The 26185-nt window shown below is 40.4% G+C and overlaps 1 protein-coding gene across 1 annotated transcript in view; it reads left to right on the forward strand.

Moving 5' to 3' along the window:
- snx29 (sorting nexin 29) overlaps positions 1–26185 on the forward strand; it is a 202922-nt gene that overhangs the window by 153434 nt on the left and 23303 nt on the right. Inside the window, exon 19 of the mRNA XM_078163261.1 lies at positions 9565–9705. Within this exon, the coding sequence (XP_078019387.1) occupies positions 9565–9705 (141 nt within the window). The remainder of the gene's footprint in view (positions 1–9564; positions 9706–26185) is intronic.

Below are 26185 nucleotides of genomic sequence, written 5' to 3' on the forward strand. Positions count from 1 at the left end.
TTCCAGGGTAAAACCTTCCATTGCAACATCCAACACTGTTAAGTTGCCTGCTTTATAATATTACCTCATCCCTTTCCACAACTGTCACATCCCCAGTTACTACCTCTGATTTAACACTTTGTAATAACCATCATTAATATATGGTAAATTGATAATTAATAGTTATTTTACTCTTAACAAATAAGAAAATAATAATTCACAATATTTATAAACTACACTCACCAGCCACTTTATTAGGTACCACTGTTCGACTGCTTGTTAACACAAATAGTGAATCATGTGGCAGCAACTCAGTGCATTTAGGCTTGTAGACATGGTCAAGACGACCTGCTGAAGTTCAACCTGAGCATCAGAATGTGGAAGAAAGGTGATTTAAGTGACTTTGAACGTGACATGGTTGTTGGTGCCAGATGGGCTGATCTGAGTGTTTCAGAAACAGCACAACCATCTCTAGGGTTTACAGAGGATGGTCCGAAAAAGAGAAAATATCCAGTGAGTGGCAGTTCTCTGGGCGAAAATGCCTTGTTGATGCCAGAGGTCAGAGGAGAATGGCCAGACTAGTTCAAGATGATAGAAAGGCAACAGTGACTCAAATAACCACTCATTTCAACCAAGGTACGTAGAAGACCTCTGAACCAACAACACGTCAAACCTTGAAGCAGATCGACTACAGCAGCAGAAGACCACACTGGGTGCCGCTCCTGTCAGCTAACAACAGAAAACTGAGGCTACAGTACAATTCTCACGGGCTCACAAAAATTGGACAATTGGTGTGATGACTCTCGATTCCTGCTGTGACATTCAGATGGTAGGGTTAGAATCTGGTGTAAACAACATGAAAGCATGGATCCATCCTGCCTTGTATCAACGGTTCAGGCTGCTGCTGGTGGTGTAATGGTGTGGGGGATATTTTCTTGGCATACTTTGGGCCCCTTAGTACCAACTGAGCATGGTTTAAACACCACAGCCTACCTGAGTATTGTTGCTGACCGTGTCCATCCCTTTATGACCACAGTGTACCCATCTTCTGATGGCTACTTCCAGCAGGATAACGCACCATGTCACAAAGCTCAAATCATCTCAAACTGGTTTCTTGAACATGACACTGAGTTCACTGTACTCCAGTGGCCTCCACAGTCACCAGATCTCAATCCAATAGAGCACCTTTGGGATAGTGGAGCGGGAGATTCGCATCATGGATGTGCAGCTGACAAATCTGCAGCGACTGTGTGATGCTATCATGTCAATATGGACCAAAATTTCTGGGCAATGTTTCCAGCACCTTGTTGAATCTATGCCACCAAGAATTAAGGCAGTTCTGAAGACAAATGGCACCAACCCAGTACTAGCAAGGTGTACCTCAGGAACTGGCTCGTGAGTGTATTAATAATGTGTAATAATAGTAATAATACTTTGTTATTCAAACAGTTTATTGTTGCACACATTAGGCTTTAATATTACAAATACTTTAGTATTTGGTAATGTTTAATAACTGGATGTAAACCATTTGTGAAAATTATTTTCATGGCTGTTATAAAATGTTTATAGATGCACTACACAGTCTTTATCAACCTTTTAACAACATATGGTCATCAGCTGCTACATTATACTAACCATTAAAATAATGTACATAGGAAGTTAAAAGAAAAAAAATCCTTAACAAATATTTCATAAAGTATAGAAAGTTTTATAATGTGTGCAATAATAAATTGTTAAAATTACAAGTTATAGCATCAATAATGATAAGTAAACATCATTTATTATCAGTTCATTGTAGCAGTTAGCATCTAACTTCGTGTCAGTCCACTCCGTCTTAACTTCTATCAAAGTACAACATTGTTCTACATGTCATTAGCAGATGTATTATTAATATTTTCAAATTGTTTCAGGTCCTCTAACACGACTACTGACACTCCTGGGTTTATTTTGTTTTCATCTGCTGAGGCGTATTTTTACACTTCAAGTCTATTTTCTTGCATCTTTTGTGTGTAACCACAGTAATTGTGTGTTTTGCTCCGAGTGCTGCAAAATACAGGTGTCAGAACAGTTAAGGATAAGAATATGAAATTGTTCCTGCATGAGGCCTGTGTTGTTGTTGTTAAGCATTATGTTACAGTCTGTACATTTACAGACACAGCTCCACAGCTAAGTCTTTTGATGAGGTACCCTGTTATTTCTGCGCTCATTTTGTCCGGTGGATTAATGCTCGAATGTAGATAACACATTTTCTAGTGAAGATAAGAAAGTTTGATGCGCGCCAGAAATGTCATCCAAAAATGTCAACAGTAAACAAACAGAGAAGACAGCTCCTCAGATTCAAGACAGTGAGCACTTCCTTCTAGACTCCTTTTTCTGCGATGATGTTCTGCATCATAGAGTGAGACATCCACCGTGCAAGAGGCAGAGACCCGTTTTCCGCACATGCATTAGTCTCAATAGACAAAAGTGCAATGCAGTTACTGTGTAAGACATGTAGTGACGGAGGAGCAGCACTTTCTCCTGACCTTTGATTTTGCCACAGTGCGGCCTGAAGCTGAGTTTGCAACTGAAGTAGGTGAGTCGATTTTTTGGGAAAAGTGGGTACACTGAAGAAGTAAATTACAGCACTTTACTGCCAAAAAAACATTTCCCAGCATCATAAATTGCTGATACTTCAGTCCCAAAGGTGGATTTTCCTTTTTATATTGACTCATTGAGGTTATATTTTCATCAAACGTATTATTATGCTTTCTCAGATACTCTCATAAGCCATTTAAATACTGACAATAGGACCGTGTCCATCACAGTCGGGCTTTCAACAACAGCCAAAACCCATCAACCCTTCTTCCATGAGGTCCCTCTGAACCATGATTAGAGGACCTGTCCCTGTTTGAAGACGGCTTTTATTGGAAGTATCAAAGCGCCGGTGCTCAAATATTCAAGGATGCCGCAGTTCGGATGTCGCCAAGATTTTTATCCGAGATAATGAAAGACTATTTGTGATTAGTCAGGAGGAGGGAGCTGGTAGCTGTGCGTGTTGCCATAAATAAGTATGCCAACGAGACGGTGTAAAGTGGATTAAGCTCGCTGCGCTAATACATCCATATGTGTGAAGTCATTTGATGTCTGAGAAGCTACAGACACTGTGGGACTGATTCTATCAGCACATCTCTGCTAATGCAGCGCTTAATGTGTATTCAGACCCAAGAGACTACATGTGAATAATATCATGAAGTACACGAAGACATTCTCAGCCACTGTCATCTGGTTTTTGAAGCATGCGATACAGCCCCATTCATCATGGCTTATGTATTATTATATATTATTATTTACATTATGATGAGGTTTTGTCTATTTTTGGCTCAAGATACATTTTAATCCAGAACATTACACTGAAACACATTCACTAAATTTGATTTAAAGGTCTGCAGCCGTGGAAGAAGCAATCATGTCTTTTATATTTGGGTAAAAGTAACAGTACCGCTCTCAGTATTGGGTACGTTTACGCTTTATAGTCCAGTAACCCAGATGACAATGAAGCGTTGAGATTTGTTTGGTCCTGAAAAAATGAACTAGTGTACGTTACAAAAAAAAAAAAAAAGAATCGCAGATATTTCCCAAGACCAGTGCTTCAACTCCATTTGTTGTTTCAAATTTGTTTATTCTTCAAATATACATATGAACAGGTTTCCACAGATTGCTAGCATTGTGTGTTGTGTCAGTATGCGGGGTGTCATAAAATTAGCATTGCCAACTGTCCAGATAGTGAGCAACACTCCACTTAAGTTCATAAGTTGCCAACTGATGTGTTCAGTTCACAGTCCATAATTAACACCCGCCAAGTGCCAAATGTGGGTAGATATTTTCCGTTTGGTGAGTAAATGTCTAAGGGCTACCCGCCACACTGGTGGGTAGATGTTTGTACCAAAATAGTCATGTAATAAAAAGTAAATAAATAAAGAGTCTTCACCGCATGTTGGTGTCATCAGGGGTGTTTCACAGACACACAAACATACAGGCACACACTTACAGATGTGTTTTTATGCATGTCTAATGGTCTCGCGAGCTGATTGTCTCAAGCGCTCCTAGCTTTTGGACACTGTTTGAGTTCACAATTCACCAAAAATATGAGCATGTTGAATGAATGTGCTCTTAAAGCATGTTCATGCACAACACTGTCCACTCTGTAAAAATACTCGGTTACAGGTAAGGTCTTACATTCAAGATTTATAAAAGTAAAACTACAAAAGTATTAACAGAAAAATATACCTAAAGTATTGAAATACAAGTCCATAATATAATGTATGTACTTTGAGGCTACACAGTATGTGGAAAATACACAGTAATGGTGTCGAATATCGCGATAACAAAACCATTTGGGTAAAACTCTTGCAGGAGTTTGTGTGAAAGTTGGGCAGGTTTATGTGTTGTATGGTTGAACATGTCATATTTACACAAGACAGATCCCTTATAGCCATAATCTGGGAAGCCAGAAATAGAAGATACTTAATGTATCCTGATTTACTGTTGGCAATGAAAAACAATATAGTCACTGCGAGGTTGCCTGCTGAACCAAACAACGCATGAATTCGGGAGAGTTAATCCCTTGCTTCAACGCCGCTAAAGTTTTAAAACAGCGTAACAGACAGAATGTAATGTAGAAGTTATTAGTTAATTATATCTAAAGTACAACATCACAGTCTTTCCTGATGCGTTTATCACACAAGTTGACATCACAATGATGCTTAAAACAAAAAAGATATATTGTATAGCCCTAATAAATTACTATATAGCTATCGCTATAGCTATCAGACAAATGTAGTGGAGTAAAAAGTACAATATTTCCCCCTAAAATTGTGTCGAGTAGAGAGATAAAGTAGCATACTCAGGTAAAGTAAAAGTACCTTGAAACTACTTGAGTAGATGTACTTATTTGCTTTTCACCACTGTAGGTCTGCGTAGTGGATTGTCTCCGATATTAGAAGTGAAATTAGATTTGTTTGCATTAATTTGTTTGGAAAGCTACTTATTTGTCATGCCTGTCAGGGCTTTATGTTCAGCAGGGTATTTCAGCCGACCATATGGAATTCTTAAAAGCACCAACCCGCTTTTCTCAGTTGAAAAATAGCACATGATTGAATGTAATAGGAAATGTCTAGCCCTCCACCCTAATGCTACAGTAATTGCTTCACGTTGCCTTGACTTTGACGTGGCATGTTTTTACAGTGATGGAGTGGATGTGTGGACATTTCTTTAAATGAGCTTATTAAGGTGACGGAAATGTCACAGTGATTATTTTTTCACTTAAAACTTGTGACAAGTCCAGACTAAAAGTTGTGAATTATGAAATATTAATTTAGACGATATTTGAAAAAACTATCTACCTGTGAACACTGTACAATAATTGTTTTTCCTCACAATTTTGTTATCTGCTAAAGCCTTGAAATGCCAAAATGTTACTTGCTTTTTAAATGTAGTCACACAGAGAACTCCGAAATAAAACCAGATACTTCAGTTTAAACCTGAATGAGGAATTCACTATGACCCAGTTTAGCCAGCTATAAAGGAAGCTATATGAGGGCATAACTAACACACACACACACACACAACCAGACCACACAGAGTCCATCTCTTAACTTGCAAAAAAGAAGTTGGTAAAAACTTAGATGTGTTTCTGTAGGTCAAACAGAAACGCTGATGTGACAAGTCTCCTGTCCATTAGCGGCCTTGTCTGCTCCCATCTCGTCAACCACCACTGTCATTCACCGGATTCGAGTCTTTCCTTTAATGCAGTAGCTGCTCCTTATACAGCAAGTTAATATATATATATGGGATTTTTGAAGTGTGACCCTGAGGGCAATTATTGCTTTACGTCAGAGAGTGTTTTTCATTCAGGATATATGTGTTTATTCCACTGTTAAAAATCTCTTACCCATAAGCATACTATTCAGTAATTGTGCTGTGGATAAAGTGAGCATCAATTGATAAAGACATAAAGAAGCAAGCATAGATAAAAACATTTTCTCTCGCCTCTCACTCACTCAGCACATGTCCATTTAAATAATGGCACATGCTTTTAGATCATTTTATTTAACTACACTGTAAAGCGTCATTTTCTGATATCTTTTTATGACATTAACGATGTCTAGACGTGTCTGTCAGCGAGGCATTTAGGACGGCTAACAAAGCTTCAGCTGTCATTTTTTCTCTTAATGGCTGTCCAAAATGTCACATTTTTTGTGTTTGGCATGTAACCTAGACTGCACAGTAGCATGCCTGCTGACAAAAGATCACTCAGTAAAAGAACAGTCACCTCACAGCAACCCCCCCAAAAAACAAAAAACTGTCATCTCCTTGTTCCGGTGTCCGTCAAAATGTCTTTGAGGTTGACATGAAGACAAAATGTAGTAAGAGTTCCTGTACTGAAGCTCTGACAGTTTGTTGTTACACCTCTGAACAGGGCATTCTATGACATTACATGTCTTTTCACAAGTGTCAAATCCAAATAATGACAGTCACAGCCCCAAATGTCTTTATTCATGTCATACCAATCAGCATGTGTAGAATGGTAACTTCTTTTTTTAACCATGCTAGCAGCTCAGATCTGTGAATGGAAACTATATGATGGATTGTCAAGAAATTTTGTGCAGATATTCCTGATCCCAAGAGGATAAATTCTAAGGATTTAAAGGGAAACTTGTATTTTTTTTAACCTAGACCATAGTTTTTCATGTTTTTGTGGCTTAGACTGATGGGAACAACAGCTTTTGAACTTGGTCCAGTGCGGAGTGAGAGCGGTGCAGCTGGCAGTTGCAAAATGGCCTGCAATGTAATTCTTTGGGGCAATCGCGCACAGTCAGTGTACATCCACGAAAAGTGCTTGTTTTTGCCACTGACAGGCTCATATTGTTATTATACATGTCTGACAACATTATGGAAAGGACCCTACAAGAAATAAAATGTTGTCTTTACCTTCAGTCCGGTCTGTTTGTTGTTGTGTCTGGCTCAAAAGAGAAGAGTTGAGTTGTTGCAGAAAGTCATTAACAAACAGACCGGATCAGGTGAAAGGTAAAAAGAAAAACGTTTTATTTCTCTGCGGGACCTTTCCATAATATTGTCAGACACTTCATCAGAGTCTGAAACCTTTTGCTTTATTCGGTCTGTTTGTTAATGTCTTCCTGCAACAACTCAATTTGCGAGACTTCAGAAAGAGTTTTTCTTTTTAGTTGGACACAATAACAAACAGACCAGGTAAAGGGTAAAGACAACTTTTTATTTCAGTGTAGGGTCCTTTCCATAAAGTTGACAGACACCTGTTATAATTTGAGCCTGCGAGTGGCAAAAACAAACACTTTTAGTGGACGCACATTGACAGTGAGCGATTGCCTTGAGGGCTTACATTGCAACCCATTTTGCAACAGCCAGCTGCAGGGCTCTTACTCTATACTGGAACGGTTTTAATTTTACACCTGTAGTTCAGTACACCTGGTCCGACCAGGGGGAAAAACCATGACGTTCTACTGGCTGACAAGTAACTTGTTGATTGGACAGTTTTGGCATTTGTCATCCTGCATCGTTGGTGCATCCTCAGGACCCACATGGGGACATCTAAGTCTAGTGACTGACAATTGTTAATGCACCAGGACTTTGATGCATGTTTATATTTTTGTTATTTGGTGTGACAAAGAGCTCAAAGAGAAATAACTAATTATAAGCATTATAAGGAGGCTGTTTCTAGACTGCAAATCGATCTCATGTTATGAATAATGACAAAGATAGAGACAGGATAAAAAGAAGGCCTCTTGTACAGTCATGACTCGGGGCTTAACTGTGACAAAGTACGTGGAGTCAGGTATAATCATGGCAGTTGTAACAACTTTTTAATCAGGGAAAATACCCTCGCCGATGTGCATATGTCTTATGAGATCGTAGACAGATTTCACAATCAGCAAATAAATTGAATATTGGTGTAGCTGTTGCTAAAATCACATCTGCCATCATAAATTCCTGTGGTTGGTTTGTTTTCTTTCACCCTACTAATGAACTGCACCAGAGTCCGTTCAGAAACGGAATGAGACCCACCTTTTTGAGCAGTCTCAGTTCGGTTGTTAAGTCCACTGCAGGGTTTGATTGCCAGCTTTCACACCAGACATAACGAACCATACTAACCACGCAAACTGACCTGAGTTCATTATAACCAAACCAAGCAGGTTAGGTGTCAAAGCACCCTTAGGGACAAAAACATGAGAATATATTCAGTCCAGGTTGAAAAATACCAAAGTTTTCTTGTAGCACCACTAGTGTGTCAGAGTTTTTACTTACCCAGTGATATAGCTCAATGTCGACTGAATGAATCGGCTCAAAATGTAGCATAGATCTGATAATTGTTGTGATAATTAGTCTCTCTTAATGGTGTCTTGTAAGCCTGTTTGGGCTGGGCGTGTTATGTATGCATGACACAATAATAAAATCAAATCAGCAACACCACAGAGCTTTAGACAGTCTCTCCCGAAAGGCATTTATAGTGTTGCACTTGTTTGTAGCTTGATAGAAAAGTTCAAACCTTGTGTACTGTCTCACCTCTGTTGAGCAGCTCAGGGGCTGAACTGGGCACTGCTGTGGGAACAAATAGCTTGTATGCTCAGTCGGCTTATTCTGAAAAGCCTAAATTAAGGTTTGAGAAACGAAAAGTAATGTTAAAGATAACTAACACTGTGAAGTTGAATGTTTCTGCTCAGGGTTTGTTGTTGTTGAAGTCAGTCATCTTAAGATAAAAAAACGACCTCTAAAAATCCATGTTCTCACCTAATGATAATGGAGCAGGAGGAAGGGAACATGCAGTCCGACATTATAAAACAGTTTTGAAGTTCTCGGCTTTTATTTACTTTATTTTTTGATTTGCCTGGCGGGGGGCAGCTATGCCTAGGTACATTTGGTCGATCCTTAAATCAATTTCTGTTTTCATGTACCTGAATCGAGTCTGTATTTTTTGTTGTTGGCCATTTTTGAAATTGAATTCTCAAAAGTCGTTCTGCTCCCTCTCTTTTGTCTCTGTGTATTCCCTGTTTTCTGCTGTGAAAATGGAAACCCATCTCTAGCTCTCATCCCTCCCTCTCTTTCTTGTAATAGGCTCATCTCTCCTTTTCCCTCTCTGCTCCCTCTATCTTTCGTGAGTCTGAATAAAGCAGCTAATGGTGCATGGAAATGGTGGCACCACAGTCACGCCTATAGACAGATTCTTTCTCTGTTATGTGTTGCAGTATGTAAGTGAAAATACACATTTACAAGGATGAGAGGAAGTCGTTCTTTCACCCATCTCATCAATTTATTGTATGGCAACGTAAGAGCTTAATGACAAACGTGAACTGCAAAAAAATACGAAAGGCTATTATTATACAACAACCTGCTGTTTGTGTTTTTTCTTTATTTTTGCGAAATATGTGATAACTTAGTTCTGGTTTAGTTAGTTTCTCATCGGACGTTTCAGTTTCTCTTTACAGTATTACAATGTATTAATGATTTGAGGGCAAGCTACCGCTGATGATGAATGTGATGATGATGATGTTGTCTCTTATCTGTGCTCAGGTGTACATCCGTATCCTGGACAATGAGTGGAATGTGTACAGGCGCTACACCGAGTTCAGGGAGCTCCACAACCACCTGAGGACCCAGTTTCCACAGGTGGACGCCTTCAACTTTCCACCCAAGAAAGCCATAGGGAACAAGGTGAGCTGCAAGTAACCATGTCCTGTTTGTCTGACAGACTGTTGGCCTTTCTCTGTCAAACACTCCTGTAGAGCAGTCACACATAAAGAATAATGTTTGAGCCCCCTTTGATAATTAGGGAGTGAAACAATGGATCCTTCATTTCCTTGATCCATGAGGTAGACACAAGCAGAATCATTGTATCTACTCAACTGTGGACTTTGTTATAGATCAAATAAGCTGTAGCGAGCTAATTGAGCTAATATTAGCTGTGGGAGTCGAGTAGGAGGTATAGCTGCCACTGTTGCAGCTACGTGACCCGCCCACCAGTTACATGACTCACCCACCATCATTCCACAATCAGCTCCTGCTGCTTGGTCCTGAAGCATAAGCCCTCAAGAAAATGCTACAGCAAGATACATTTAGCAGTATCAGGTTAAAAGAGAGGCGGTTAACGTTAGGGTTAAGGGTTATATCTTGCTACTTATATGGTGAGTCACATCTTCATGTATGATGAATGAAGTAAATGAATAAGGTGGATTATTGCGACATTGGGCCTCATATTTATTCAGTAATTCCCATTGCAGGTTTCAAATGGCTGCCATGTTGGTGGGTTTGCTGCCTGTGGGCGTGGTTTGTAGGGGCATGTCATGTAGGCGTCAAACAGAATGTGACTGCAGGTATACATGTCTTGAGATGATTTTGTGCTAAAAGATTGAGGCAAATAAGTCAATGAGGAAATGACCCTACTTTATACTTGATTTATTACCACAGTTTACATTTTGCTGGTGAGTTTCTGGTCGTAATCACTAGTTTCAAGTCTTCTCCAAAACAGCATGATGGTATGGTCCCATTTAGAATCAAGTAGACAATAAAGCAGGGTATGCTTTTGGGCGTGGCTACTTTGTGATTGACAGGTTACCATCACAGCTACCTGTCAGTCAGGATAGAGGCATAGATATGCACATCCAAAGCACTGTACACATTTAAATAGCTATGAACTTATTTTTGGTTGTTGCTAGTGTTTTCGTTTGAGAGGTTTGACCCTTTTTTTTTCAGTTCATGAAAGTTAATTGTAATGTTTTGGTCACCCTTAACCGAATTGTTAAGCATTCAGTTGTACTAAAAGACAATCTAAGGAGACTGCTGCATCTTTTTTTTTTTTTTTTTTAGTATATTTTGTTGTTCTAGCCAAAATTAGCTTTCTTAGTAGCAACTTTGTATGGTATAGCCAGGAGCCAGGTGCAGTCAGGTCGCCGTATAAGTTGGGGTGCATAGAGACCTTGGGTTCTCAGTCAGATCAACTCTACGCTCCTCCACAGCTCCACCCTCTCGTCCAAATACAGTCAGTTCTGGCTCCCCAAAAACAAGATGGCAGTGACCAAAATGCAAGGATTCACAATGGTAGTCCACAAACCAATGGATGACATCATGGCAGCTATGTCCCCTTCTTTTATACGGTCTATGTGATTAACAGTGTTCACACTTTTGCTCTTGTGATTTTGGTTTTGGATTTGCCAAAAAAAACACCACCTTTCAGTCCCCATGTGCACCGGTTTGGCATGTGGACAAATCCAAAGCTTCACAGACTTGCTGTGCCGAGTTATGGTTGTGAAGCTTTTCCTGAAGGGGATGGCTTTGGTTTACGTTGTTTGAACCCTTTTCATCCCTATAAAAGACCCTCTCCCCACATGACTTTCACCAGTTATTATAAAAATGTATATCAGCCTGTAGAGAAGGTAAACCCTCTTGGTCAGATGGGTATAACTACTGCGATTTCCCTGCTAGCACTCCATCACTCTTCCTCTACTTCCATCTTTTTTTGTTTTGCTGACACACACACACACACACACACACACACACACACACACAGCCTCACTTTTCATCTACAGGGGACAATCGCCGCTCCAGGCCCCCATGGCTCACTCACCTGTCTAGTTAGGAGAACTGCCATCTCTCTCTCTCCTCCTTCTCCTCACCCCTCTTCTCTTTCCATCCTTTCATCCTGTTCTCCTCTGTCTCCCTCCAACCTTTGGGAGATAATTTGGTTCTGACCCCGATTCTCTGGCTGGTTGGATTTGACGCGGCCACAGCCCAAAGCTGTGGTCTGACTCTCCTACCTTCAAAGACACTGCTCTTTCACGGCTAGAAACTGGACTGAACGCTGATGTGCAGGGGCTGCAAATGTGAGAAGAGCTTCAGTGTGTATGTGTGTTTCTGTGTGTGTGTGGTGGGTCTGTGTTGGTCTGTAAGACTGTGTGGGATCATGTGGAAGTGCAAGTGTCTATCAAAGGCCCAGCCAGTCTGTGTCATTGCGTCCTGGAAAGCTCTCTGAAAGCCCATTACACTGCAGGTTTGTGTGAATTATTGGTTTTCGCCAGCTCCAGGAAGTCGGCCATCACTGCAGATAGCAGCTCTGGCTTTGTTGCTCTCTGACCACATTTTAAAGCAGGAGCACCACACGCTGCTGGAAAGTCCAACACAAACTGAACCCTTGTCTTACACTTCCTGTAAAGTCTTAACGGGTATATCTGTGCATCTTAAAACCAAACATTTTTTGTCCTGACCTTGCTTCACTTATGTGGAGGTGTACTCATGGTATCGTCAGAGCACCATGATGGCACTGTTGCATGTGGTCAGAGGGGTTGCAGATTGGAAACCTTCTTTGAAACAGTGATTTTCAGGGCTTAATACATTACATCGATAATGTAATCCTTTTGAATAACTGGCAGGAATAGTAGAGTTTGTCAACCAGCCTTTTCCTCTCTGTTAATTTTATTATTTCCAGTTGCGCTCACTCAATATTTTCTTCTCATAATACACAAACATTAGATTTTTATTTGTGCTCTTCTCAATAAATTTTAATGTAATTTTCCTTTTATACCCAAATTACCTTTACCTCCGTTTGCCATCATGTTTTTGTGTTTCGAGTGCATTTTTATAAGCCTCCTGAGGTGTAATCCTCACCCACACAGTTTGTATTTGCGCTCTCTATTAACAGTTTATATTACTTTACAAATAAACTGTGCCTACAGTGATGTTCAAGTTAGGTTGCACTGTGGAGACCAGCTTCCCTGTTGATTCTTTTGTCTTTCAGTTTGATACTAAAACCTAAAATGATGGAGACAGAATCCAAAATCTTTCTCCCTTTTTTTGTTCCATCTTTAAGCAACCAGCGGCCCATTTCACAGAAGCCTTTTGCAAGCGCTGCCTACACACGTCACGTTTCATAATAGGTTGTTCTAAACAAAATTCTATCACATTTGGTGGGACCTTCAGGGCTCTCGCATGGGCCTCAAGCATGGTATTTGTTTTGTCATGTTGCAGAGCAGCTTGTGTGCTGAAAATCTGGTGAAACCAAGCTGCAAAGCTTTCACTTTGAGCATACAGTATACTTCTATTGTACATGTAGTTGCCTCATATCAGCTATGTCTTGTTTTTGTCTTTATTAGTCCCATATTCTTCAATTGTCTTCTAATGTTCATTCAGTCAGTTCATTCCTATTAGGGGTCGCGGGGGGAGCTGATTCTAGCTGACATTGGGCGAGAGGCAGGGTACACCCTGAACAGGTCACCAGACTATCACAGGGCTGATACATAGAGACAGATAACCATTCACATACATTCACACTTCCCGCCAATTTAGAGTCACCAATTAGCCTAACCTGCATGTCTTTGGATTACGGGAGGAAGCCAGAGTACCCAGAGAAAACCCCTAATGTGCAAGAACAGATTCAAGTCAGATTCCCTTCAAATCCAATGTGTACATGACAAAAAAAGTCCACTCTGACAATCTGGATATAGTTATTCTGCCCTTCTGTGTTTAAGGATTTGCAGCACATTGCCACTGTGTTTTTAATTTCTTTAAACAGATATCACATATGAATGTCGAATCTATAGGAAACTTGCCAAGGATTTGGGTATCGGATGCATTCTGGTCTGCATTTGTACTGCAGTCCATTTGTAGTCCAAGTAGTATTGATCAATCATGTTTCAGCAGGCTTTAAACAGTCTGTGTGGAGAGCAATAAAAGCGAAGTTCATTGGCTATCATCTGACAACAATTTAGCTTTTTATTAGCATTTTTTAAATGTTTCTGCTTTCATATGCAGATATCTGTTTACAGACATTAGTAAACAATGACTGGTGCATGGAAAATAAAGTCTTGGCCCGGTTATTCGCTGGCTTTGTTGGCCATTGCTCTCAGAGACTAAATCATCTGCAGGCCGATAGCTGATGGTTTCCGACATTGTAGTGTTCTCTACCAGAAACACGAGCCTCTACCTCACCCATTCACCAACCTGTTTTTCTGCACATTTTACAATTGCAGCTGCAAAAATAGTTAGAAAAAATTCCATTGTCGCAAAAAGTTATATTTGATAGAAAATTGGTGAATTAGAAGCCGTACAAAAGGGTGACGGAAAAATAATTTTAATTGACTAGTTTGTCATGAATGCAGTATTGTGAGGAATGCAGAAAAGAAATGACATGGTTGACCATGAGTTGCAGAAGAGTTAAGCGAGCAGCTTAATGTTTTGGCTGGCATTTTCATGGACAAAAAGAAATCACACATTTTTGCACAGAGGTTTGGTCCACCACAAACCTGTGCTCATATCAGAGTGAATTTCTCTCGAAGGTGAGGCTGTAGTAACTATCATAAGATCAACATTTTAAAAATTAATGTAACATCACCTATGCATGCTACAGCCTTTCAACTTTCAACAAAGATATTTATTACTCGGTTGAGGAGAGTCGTTCATACACCACAAACTAAGTGAATTTTATGAAGTCCTTCAAGCTGTAAAATTAATTAAATTTAATAATTTCCTCAAATTTCTAAAATGAGCTGCTATAGCAACAGAAGTTCTGGAGAAACATTGCCAACAAAAAACAGAGCTGAAGGCCTTAGGGCCAGACTGAAATGAAATGAGGGAGCAGGTGGAGGGCTTTATAGCTCAAAGATGTGATAAGTACCAGATTGGTGAAGTATGTGTGTGTAGGTTTAATGTGTAAGTGTGCTTTCAAAACATGAATTTCTCAGTGAAAACTGAGGCTGCACAGCATAAAAAAAGCAGTGTGTGTGTGTTTGAGAGAAAGGAGTTGTATTGGCTGTGTGTGTAAAACACTGCTGTTCTCCCTGAAACTGTGGGTGTGTGTGTTTGTGCGTGTGTGTGTGTGTGTGTGTGTGTGTGTGTACAACTATGTTTTTATGCCTCAGAAGTGAGTCTCTGCAGCACGGAGTGTGTATTTTGTAAATTCAGGTGTGTTTATTGTGTGTGTGGCGTTCTTAGTAATCAGCAGGCCTGCCGTGCTGAGTTTCCCTGTTATTTCAATCCAGTCAGTGTTTGTTTCTGGCTCTCTAGGAGCACTTTTGAGTGTCGGCAGCAGCGAAGGCCTTCTTCTTCAGGTGAAGTGAGGGAGCGGTGCTGCTGTAGAGAGCAGGAGTGAAGCATGCCAAGATACTTTACTGAAACAGAAATGCTGAAATTTGAAGCAGGTCTGGGGATAGTGAATATTACTGATTTAAAATAATACTTATAGTGTCGAAAGCAATAATTAAAACACATAAAAAGAGCAGTATCCTTGCCCTCAGGACTGCTGCTGGCCATTTGGGTGCAAAAGTGCAATTGCTTTGTTGTGCATGCGATTTAAGTTACGCCTACAATTACCATTTCTCATCAAAATGTGTATTCAGAGGCCTAATAGAAGAATGGACTTCCTTCCCCATAAAAAAATGGGCAAAGGTGGTGTTTTGACTGTCACTTTTTCAAAAATTGAAGTTGCAACATATGATGTTACAGCACATATAGCATAATACCACCTCCAACTGTTGATCAGGAGGATAGTGTGGAACCAGCAGCAGGACTGTATGAGTCCTATGCTGTGTCTCAAATCGCGTACTTCTGTACTTACACTTAATATTTTGAGTGCATAAGTGCGTTCACACTGAGAAGTATGGAAAAATTCAGTGCACTGTGAGTACCTGGATAGTGCACTCAAAACGGTCAAGAAGTTGAGTGTGGAACTATGGACACTTCTCGCCCTCAATGGTCGCCATCTTGGATACGTAGCGGAAGGAGAGGGACCACTTTTCAAACTGTAAATGGCGGCCGAGGACAATACTACTGTGAACGTCACTGCATTGTACAAATACATGTGTTTTTTGCACTAAGCACCGCTATACTGTTGTCGGGTATAAGCCAGCAGTATGTTTATTGGGTTAATTTAGCAGTCTGAAATGATTTGGTACCACGAACAATAATGCAAATGCTAATGCTAGTTTGCTAACTAGCTCATTTGCGGTCGTCATTTCAGGTGACAGCACAACGGCCGTGTTTGGTTTGAGACAACACTACCCTGTCGAAATTCACGCGCTACGCCAATGAGTACATAGTGCATATAGTATAATACATGGAAGTGCACTAACGGAAGTATGCAATTTGTGACACACCACTTGTGTGTGAGTACAAGATACATGCAAAACACTTATTTAACTGGCGCTTTTATTCAAAACGACTTACAGAAGGTACATTCAACCCCAAAGTGCAAGAATCATGCAAGTACATTAACCATCAAATGTGCTAATCTACTTAAAATGCTACATCTAGAGACTATAGGAGATCATCCCAGTTGCCAGAGGAAAGTGTTGGCATTGTTTGTTTCTACAAACCACGGATATGTTACATTTGTACGTTTCATACAAACCATATCAATGTTTGTAAAGTGACATAGTTCTGAGCTGACTTTGGAAAGTAGAGGGGATGGTAGATAGCATGACACCTAGGTTAGACAGCTATTAAGCAGCAGACCACTGGGCACCACTGTTCAAGGCAAAAAACAAACAAAAAAACAGTTGTTATTTAGCTAGACATCAAGGGCATTGTCAGTAGTGACTGTGCCACCAAAACCAGCTCTTATGTAGCACGACATTGGCAGCAACAGGTGGTATAGTATAGTATTACTATCGGTCAAAACTACACAGGGTACCTTCAAGGTTTAAGGTTTGCCTATTTTTGTGATGCATTTACTGTTGTGTCTTCCAAAAGGTACAAGAGCATAGAAAATCTTCAATATATATGAAGAGATTCATGACATAGGGTAATGTCAGTGTGCTAGGAAAGGTAGTATCGGCACGGTCACTACCTAGAGCTCGCATAAACAGAGCCTGGGTTTGTTGAAGGTGGCAGTGCTGTTTGGGCTGAGAAAGCCATGTGTAGTGTAAGGTAAAGGAGGTTGTTGGGTTGGTGCGGGGAGCAGTGAGACCTGGCATTAGGGGAGTGTCTCTGGACGCCAGAGATCACTGTCTAGCCTTCTGGAGGTGTCAACTGGACGAAACACTGGTGAAAGGAGGTTCCCACCTGATGACCTCAAGGACATGTTAGTTATCACTGCTCATTGGTCTGTATAGTTCAGCCTTGCCATAATAGCTTATCATAGGGCTTAGGAGGTGATTCACTGAGTGCTGATCCTTTATTTAGAGCACAAACTTCTTGTGTTTATTTGAATATCTATCCATCCATCCATTTTCGTAACAGCTTATCCTCTTGAGGGTTGTGGGGGGGCTGGAGCCTATCCCAGCTGACACCGGGCAAGAAGCATGGTACACTCTGGACATATCACCAGACTATCACAGAACACATAGAGACAGACAACCATGCACTTACATTCACACCTACAGATAATTTAGAGTCACCAATTAACCTGCATGTCTTTGGACTATGGGAGGAAGCTGGAGTACCCAGAGAAAACCCAAGCTGACATGGGGAGAACATGCAAACTCTGCACAGAAGGGCTCCTTCCTGGGATCAAACCAGGAGCCCTCTTGCTGTGAGGCGACAGTGCTAACCACCACACCACCGTGGTGCCCTGAAGAGATTCAGTGATAACAAATTTATTTACTTGCAGCTTTGGTTGACAGCTTCTCAAAACATTTATTTAAGGACGATGACAAAACCTCTGTCAATAAAAGCTGTTGAATCTTTCCCCCCAGTCCCTCTGTTTCTGTTTTTGTCTCTTTCTCTGTTCATGTGTATTTGAATTGTTTTCTTATCTTTGTCTCCCTGTTTTTGCTACAGACTGTCTTTTAGCCTCTATCTTGCTTTCATCCATTACAAAGTGACACTTTCACTACAGTTTTGCAAAATTCAAAGCTGATTTTGATACACACACACACACATCCACATACACACAGGGCCTCTCACTATTATGTGCGACTAATGATGGAGAAATGTTAATGTCAGGAATGATGTGAGAGGTAGAGACCTTCAAAAGCCTTTTAACAGCACCGTGAATATCTGCTCCGCTGCAGTTCACTTTGGAAAGGATGAAACATACAAACTGTCAGTGGAGATCAGGTAGTAGACGATATGTATGCACACACAACCCTCACTAACTGTATTACATGCCAAGGACACTCTCGGTTTCATCATCATTGCACACACACATACGCACTTTTCAAAATGATTGACAGCGTAGCAGGAAACTCAGCTGCTCTGTTATGGATTTAAGTCATTAGAAATCCTATGGAAAAACGTCACACACATACTTTTCACATGTAACAGGTACCTACATATACATATACACACTTTTATGAGATTATCTATGCTAACACTTAGCTGACTTCTCAGGCAGTATGCATGCCAGTGCCCTGTGATGGGACTGTTCAGCTAATCTCCTGCCTTGTGTGTTGTCAAGACTCGTCACTACAGGAAGGGAAGGTGAATCACAGAGGTGAAAACCAGATGTGGGCTTAACTCTCTGCATAGAACGTATGAATTTTAGCTTATATGAAGTAAATTTGTGTGCCAATGTCTGATTTGGTTGTAGAAGTATTTTTAAGCACATTATCAATGTTCTCAACCTTCTTCCAGTCAGGGACCCTTAGAACCTTCAGTGATTATTGCTGCTTTCCCATTTTTATATTGCAATGGTCCAAATATTTTAAGGGATGCACAAATTTATCGGCTGAACATTGGTATCAGTCGATATTTGCCTTGTTGACTGCCATCAGCCTATCTGTACATATGATGACATTAACCAGTGGCAGTGGTCGATGTTTTCCTGTTGTGTCACATCAGTTTTGCCCAGGCTACAAAGCGGGGTTTGAGACAAATGCAGACAAACTTAAATTAATGAGCAGGTACAAGAAGAGTACAGTGACTGGCAAATGGGCTCTGTGATCTCACTGTCATGTCAAGGTGGCTATTAGCAGCTGGCATCCCGGCCGGACGAACAGAAACCTTACCTGGAGCACCATCATTACAAAAGGAAGTAGTAAACACACTATCATTGTGTCAGAGGACACACCCTGTTGTTTTCTTAATAATGCTATGTTGTGAACAACAAATCTGTATTAAATTCAGCAGAAGAGCTAGTTAATGTTAGCTCTGAGCAGCCAGTAGCTCAAACTGACTGCTGACAGAAGTTGCACCGAGTTACATTTTGATGTGTTGAAGGAGAAATTTGTTGATATTTTAATGGCAATTGTGAATGAATTATTTTATATATAGTAAAAAAGCATTTGAAGCAGCCAAAGATGTTTTTCATGTGAAAGGTTATATTAAAGGTTGTTTGATGGATTTGTATGATTGAATTTGTGCTTATTCAAAGATAGTGTAATGAAGGACTTTAAATCAGTAATGTTTTATAGTGTAGATTTAATTTCCCTGGCACAAAAGGGGAATAAATAACAACAAAAACCAAATAAACAACAATATAAAATTTCAAAATCGTTGCATGCCTAAATATTTTTTTAAAGAAACTTTGCCTTATTTTTCAGAATGTTTTCATTGTAGGAGGCAGTGCAGTGTAGTAAATACAAATTATGATGAGTTTGTGTCAATGCGTACCAGGATTTCTTGTTACTTTACCATCTGCCCATTGCTTTGATATTTTAGTGACTGTATTCATCTATCGTTTACTTGCCTGCCATTGCCAAGCCAAGCTGCAGTAAAGTTTATGACATGACTTTAAAAACTACTCTTCCCGGGTCGACCTCTAGCTCAATAGGTAGGGTGTGCACCCCACGTAGGCTGAGTCCTTTCAAGCGGCCCGGAATCTATTCCAACCTGCAGCACGGTCATCCCCATTCTCACTCCCCGTTTCCTGTCTCTCTCCAGCTGTCCTCAGATAAAGGCAAGAAAAGAATGATCTTTGAAAAACAAGTACTCGTTCCTTAATTCAGATGAAGCGAAGAATTGGAGTGGAGAACCATTTCCTTTAACTTGTCGATGTTTATCCTGCTACTGTTTGAGTTTACATTGACACCTTATTATAGCCAGTTTGGAGTCAGCCAAATTTTACACCAAGCTAAGAGTTTTTTTCCCATGGATCCCCTTTCTATATAGGAATCCAGGTTGTAGGTGAAAGGAGATAAGCCGCCATACTGTAGTGGCACCTCTCTTGTAAACCTGCATTTAACACTAATCCATGTAAAGGATTTAAATTTTTAAGCACATTTGCCAAGAAATGTGTCCAAGAGATTACGTTGAAGCAGTTAAATGTTGAAACTATCATCAAATGCCATTAAAATAATTTTTAAATCTGCAGTAGTTAAACTTTGCAATAAAATGTTGTCCAGTTTTAACATATGGCTGGGTGACTTTCCTGAGCTGTGCTGCTTTATGAACAAACTAAGACTTTAGGGGGAAAAGGAACGTAAAAGCCACAAAATGGTCCACGAAATCAATTTTACTTTCATAAGTCTCCATTAAACCCTCATGTTTTGCTCGCATTCTGAGTGGAGTCCAAGGGATCTGCCTACACAGAGCCAACGGTGAGCTGCTACCCCACACATCTCTTCATAGCTAGATGAAATGGTGCGTTTCTTACAATGCAAGAAATCATGGAGTTCAATGATCTAAATCATAAGATAGCAACTCCTGCTGCATTTAATTAGCTTCTCCACACAGCACTTTCACATCCAGACCGTGGAGGTCGAACAGAAGTAGTACATTAGTGATATTTTGTCCCAAAATCTGAACCGTAATAACCAATTTCAGGCTAGTGCTTTATTCAGACTGAGTAACTTCGACATTCACATAGACGACCTTCATCTGTTGGAGGGGGCGACTGCTGCTCATGAACAAATCTGCCTCCACTGTCAGTGTAACTCTGTTCAGGTGGTAACATGATTAATGTGTCTTTTTTTTTTAGGCACCGAAGTTTTTCATTCCAAAGTTAACTCTTTAAAGCATTTTTAGTATAAGTCTCACAACTTTCATAAATACCTCAATTTCCCCTTGAACAGTGAAGCGAAATAATGTGAAAACCTGTGATTGCATTTTGGAGAAAAGCTTCATTACATTTTTAATATGTGCGACTCCAGGCTGAATTATGGCAAGTGAAGTTTGAAATTGCGCAGTTGACAGTAGTGAGACATAATTCTCTTTTTTCTTTGGGATTAATGTAGGATAGATACAGGACTAAAACATGGAGCCAAATGGTATATGTGTTGACATGTGGACTTGAGCCCTGTTTCCACTTAACACTTTCGGTATGGTATCTTTGGAACTTAAACCCTTCAGACGTAGTACCTAGACCCTTGTGTTTCCACTGCAAACAGTACTCTTAAATATGGGCGGGGTTGTTGTCACTCACTACTCCGTCCAGCACTCACTGTATTTCCTCATTATTGGTGACACAGATGGAAGACTGCACCCCATTTATCGTCCACAGAACGAGGCTGCATGCCGACATTTTCAGAACAAAATAAAACAGGCTGCAGTGAGAGTCTCTCTCCATGGGATACTTTAAAATAGCGGGTTTGTTTAGTCCTTCTAAGTTAAGCTTGTTATCAGCCCATCTAATATCCATTATTATGTTAGCAGCTTTGTTAGGTTAGGTTTCAGTTTCACCTTCATTTGGTTTAGCCACCATCATCATCATAACTTTGTGGCAAGGCTTAGGAAAAGATTGTGGCCTTGGAACATTGAAATATTGACTTTCCCCTCAGGGGGTTTAATAAAGTATATATTAAAAAAAAATACATGATAAAATTATATTTTACGTCAACATTGACTTTTGTATGTCACTAAACTGCTTTCTTAATTATGTTGTTGTGACAGAGTAATCACTGCCTGTATTAGAGATGATGTTTCTTTCAGGCAAAACACTACATTCGTGTACCATTTAGGCTTCACTGGGAGGTGGTTTGGGAATGTGTAGGGTGTACAAAGTGCAGGGCCTTGACACCAGAACCTCGGGTTTGTGTCTTAGGTTAAGGCAATAAAAACACTTCACTTAAGGTGATGGAAAGATTGTAATTTCGGTTAAATGTTAATTAAGAAAAAGGTAATAAAAAAATGCTGTAGTTGCCAAAGAAGAAAAAACTGATATATGTTGTCAGTGTTGTTCAGTATCGACATTTTGGTGACTTGCAAGGTAAGATAATAAGTGATATTTCCTCATTATCTGAATTAAAAAATTGGCTCTGTATTATCTTTCCTTCCTTCAAAGTAATTGTATATAAACAGAATTTTTAGGGGTCAGCTGAGGTGAAAGTCCTGTGTTTGCTTGACCCATCCTTCCCCCCCAACTTCATCCCTACATGGACTTTGTTGCTCATTTTATTGTGTCACCTGACTTCTTCTTTTGCTCCAGCCATACTTTCAATGGCCACTAGAGGTCGCTTCCTTAAACATAAACATAACTAATAATAGCCTTCTGAACCTGAATAGTAGCGCTAACAGGTCCCTTCTAACTCATGTGTAAGGGCGATAACCACTGATAACGCCCACTCTGTCAAGGCGTAAGTTGGTGCAGATTGACTCTTTCTGTACACTCACCTTTATGACTTTTAGGCATGTCTGAGAGATCATGCGTGTGTGTGTGTGTGTGTGTGTGTGTGTGTAACAGAACTCCTCATTAACATTGCTGACTGTGGTTTATTTTTGACGAGACACCTTCAGTTAAGTGGCAACCATGTAAACACTGTTGAGGGAAACATCATTTGGATTCATTTCATTTAGAAATTGGCTAATGCCACATCAGCCTGTGGCAGAGTTGACCCCTGACAGCGGGAGCCGCGGCCCCGCGAGGCCTCATGGTCATCAAGACTTTGCCTCTTTGACTCATTTGTGCATCTGTGTCTCTCCATCCTGCTAATGAGCTAACAAGACTCTCCCTCTCTGTGTCTCCGAGCGCTTCAGGCCAGACTGTCCAGCTGCGTGACCTAACAATACAGATGATGTTACACACACACAAACACACAGTTACAGAGACACACACAAACACGCACGCAGCCTGTGACAGCTCTTAACCAGCTGATTTGTCAGGGGCCTGGCCATGCATACAGGCTAAATGTTCCCAAGTCGCGCCTGTCAAATCCCTCCTGATGCTAACACTGAGGCAGAAGGGGGCAGAATGATTACATCAAAGACACGTTGTTGTCAGACCCCAGAGTCCAGCTGTCAGCTTTTCTTACTGGCCGCACCTCATCCAGATTTGATGACTTGTGTCGAAATGCGTTTGCTATTCTTTTTTTTTTTTCTTTTTCTTTTTTTTTCTCATCCCTCAATATCAATTTCTCTCATTTGCCCACTTGCATCACTGTCTCCTCTCCTGCTCACTTAAGTCACTCATCCGCCTTAGGCTTCAATACAAATCACTTCATTTTTCGGTTTATATCTCTCTCCCTTTTTTCTTTCAAGGCCGCGAATGGAGAGACGACGTGGTTTTCTTTTCCCAGGAGCTGCAGATTAAAAGAAAGGCACAATGTAAAAGAATCTTTTAGGTGAATGTTGATTCTTCTACAGGCGAAGCCGCTCTCCATCACCACGTCCATGTTCAGTGAGCAGTCGTATAAGACTGTGTAGATGACTGTGCAGAAGTTTTGACCCCAACAATTGCATACTAATACAATTTGTCTGCAACATTTACATATTATCTTCCTGCCCAAGCCACTAAGCTGCATTGTTGTGGTCTTGCTTGGTAGCAGCAGGGCCATGTGCTTTGTGCTAGTGACCGGAGAGAGAGTCTTGTTTTTAAAAGTCTGTCTGTGTTCAGCATCTCTGTAATTTAGTTTCACTCCTGGCGTCTGTGCTGTTTGCTGTCGGCAGTTAAGTTACAGCTGACGCAAACCCAACGTTTCCTGCTGCTGCTTCACATTTAAATCGTTCCACCACCAAATCAAGAGGCTTTAATTGTGAAGCGGCTATCGGAAATGTAATATGTTTATCATTTTGCTCAGTGCAAGTTTCCCACCAGTATTAAAATGGCCACTGGAGACCAGACTAGTGTCACTGAATCTGACTGTTCATTTTAGGCTCTGATTTTGCTTTCAGTCTATGTTAATCCCACAGTTTATGAAGATGTGTATGCAGCTTTACATTGGTATGCAAAGACGGTCCTGCTTGCAGCCTGTAAGGTGATGAGTATTTTTAAAGCAAAAGTTCCACATTTAGGAAAATTTGCTTATTTGCCTTCTGGCAGAGAGTTAGATGAGAAGATCAATACCTCTCTCATATCTTTCAGTTAAATCCAAGGCTACAGCCAGCAGCCAGTTAGCTTAGCTTGTAACAAAGGGCATATCAGCTTGGCTCTGTCCTGGAGCTCACTAATTACCACACTATATGTGGTTTGTTTAATCCATACAAAATGGATGTTAAAATGACAGGTTTACTGCTTTACAGGGTGCTGTGTGGCCAACTATTTCAAGGCTCTGAGCACCAACTTCCTGGAGTCTCAGATAGTTGCCTGGCAACGGCCTCAGCAAAGAAATACACCTATTTAACATACTTTTGTGTAAATAAACAGTAGTATGACATTTCTGGGTGGTACCGAGCCGCAATTACCGCATAACTTCCTGAAAGCCTCCCTGCCAGTTGGAGGTGCGTTACCATGGTAACTTCTGCTGCACGGTCAATTAAATGTGAAATCTTCTACAAATACATTTAAATTGAAGCTTCATTGAGGTTAGAGAGCTGCCATGGTCACTGTCCGCCATTGTCTGTTATGAATGTTGTCGTCAACCGCATTGCATTGTGGGATATGCTGTTGATGCTGGTGTAGTGTCCAATGATAGCATACTGTAACTTTTCACTGGAAATAGTATGCAATTCATGTACTATTAGTTTCATATTAAAGTTTTGGATAAGGGCGTAGGGTTTGTTTGAACATTGGGGTGGACCTGTATGAAAGTGGGGGTTTGGGGGTCCTCCAACAGAAAATTTAAAGCATCAAAAACCTAATTTCCTGCATTCTGGCCAACTATTATGCACCAATTTGTACCTCTTTTGCATCAGTTACTGGTGTATATGTATTTAATTTTGTCAAAACAGAAGTCTTCTGCTACTAAGGAAAGTCAAAGCTATTTGGGAGGGACAAATGTACATGTACTAAATACTGAGAGGGTTGTGTCCCCTGCGTCCACTTCCAAAGTCTACACCTATTGTTTCAGACATACTAAGCAATCTCCCATACTGTTTAAGCCTAATAAAAAGCATGATAGTATGGAAACTCAGATGCAGCCATAGTTGCTAGTCTTTGTTGACACTGGGATTGCGGATCATTTTGATCCCCAGCACGTTCGAACTTGTGATCAAACATAATTATCATATCATCGTTCATGTTAAATTGCATGCCTTTCTGATGTTTGGTTCACTTGATCATCACCATCAGCCGATCATATGCTTTATTCATTATTAATAATATAATATTGAAGTCTAATACACAGAAACGCTTACTTAAACAGGATGACATTTACACAGGGGAGTAGAGGCAAGATGGTAACAATGATTAAAATCAACAATTGAGGCTTTCTTAAATACAAGATATTTGTTTCAGTGCAAGAAAACGTATTGGCTTTAGATGATTGTAATTACAGTAGCATTACATTAGAGTCCCTTAAGGTAATCATAACAGAAAAAATGGCACATGCACAACCACCACTTGCCCTCGGCAGTCGCCCCATCTGCACATACAGTGCGAGAGAGGAGTGCCAAGGCTGCCCTGATTAATTAATCAGAAACAAAGTGAATTATTAATCAGTCTTAGTATGTTGTATTCACATATTATGCAATATACATGTTTTACGCTTTTAATTATGACAAGAAGACATTGTGGAGGTCTTGTATGAGCATTCCTGAATTGCCTGTGATGTTTTATGCATGGCCTGGACCCGCGGTTTGGTATGTGTTTAGAGAACAGTGGTCCGGTGTGGGCTGACTTGGTGGAAAAGCGTTGACCTTGTTTTGTTGCCAGCGTGTACCAACGCTGTCCACTCTCATTTAATTCAAGTGTACTGCAGGTTCAAATCAGCGCTCAGGTTGATGTTCCCATTTAAAGTGGCAAGCTGGGAGGTGCTTTTTAATTTCTATGCATATGTTAAGCTAAGAAACTTTTTGTTTCCCGTAAATATACCAGGCACCAAGGGAGCGATTCACATAGAAAATCCTTAAATTTGTTCACAGTCTGCTCCTTATAAGTATCTGAATTGCCAAGACGGCAGCTTATTATGCAACCAGCGAATCTGGCCTGGGACTTCCATTACACGGCATCCCTACA

This window comes from Epinephelus lanceolatus, chromosome 21, assembly GCF_041903045.1.
Source record: "Epinephelus lanceolatus isolate andai-2023 chromosome 21, ASM4190304v1, whole genome shotgun sequence".
In the NCBI taxonomy this organism is placed as follows: domain Eukaryota; kingdom Metazoa; phylum Chordata; class Actinopteri; order Perciformes; family Serranidae; genus Epinephelus; species Epinephelus lanceolatus.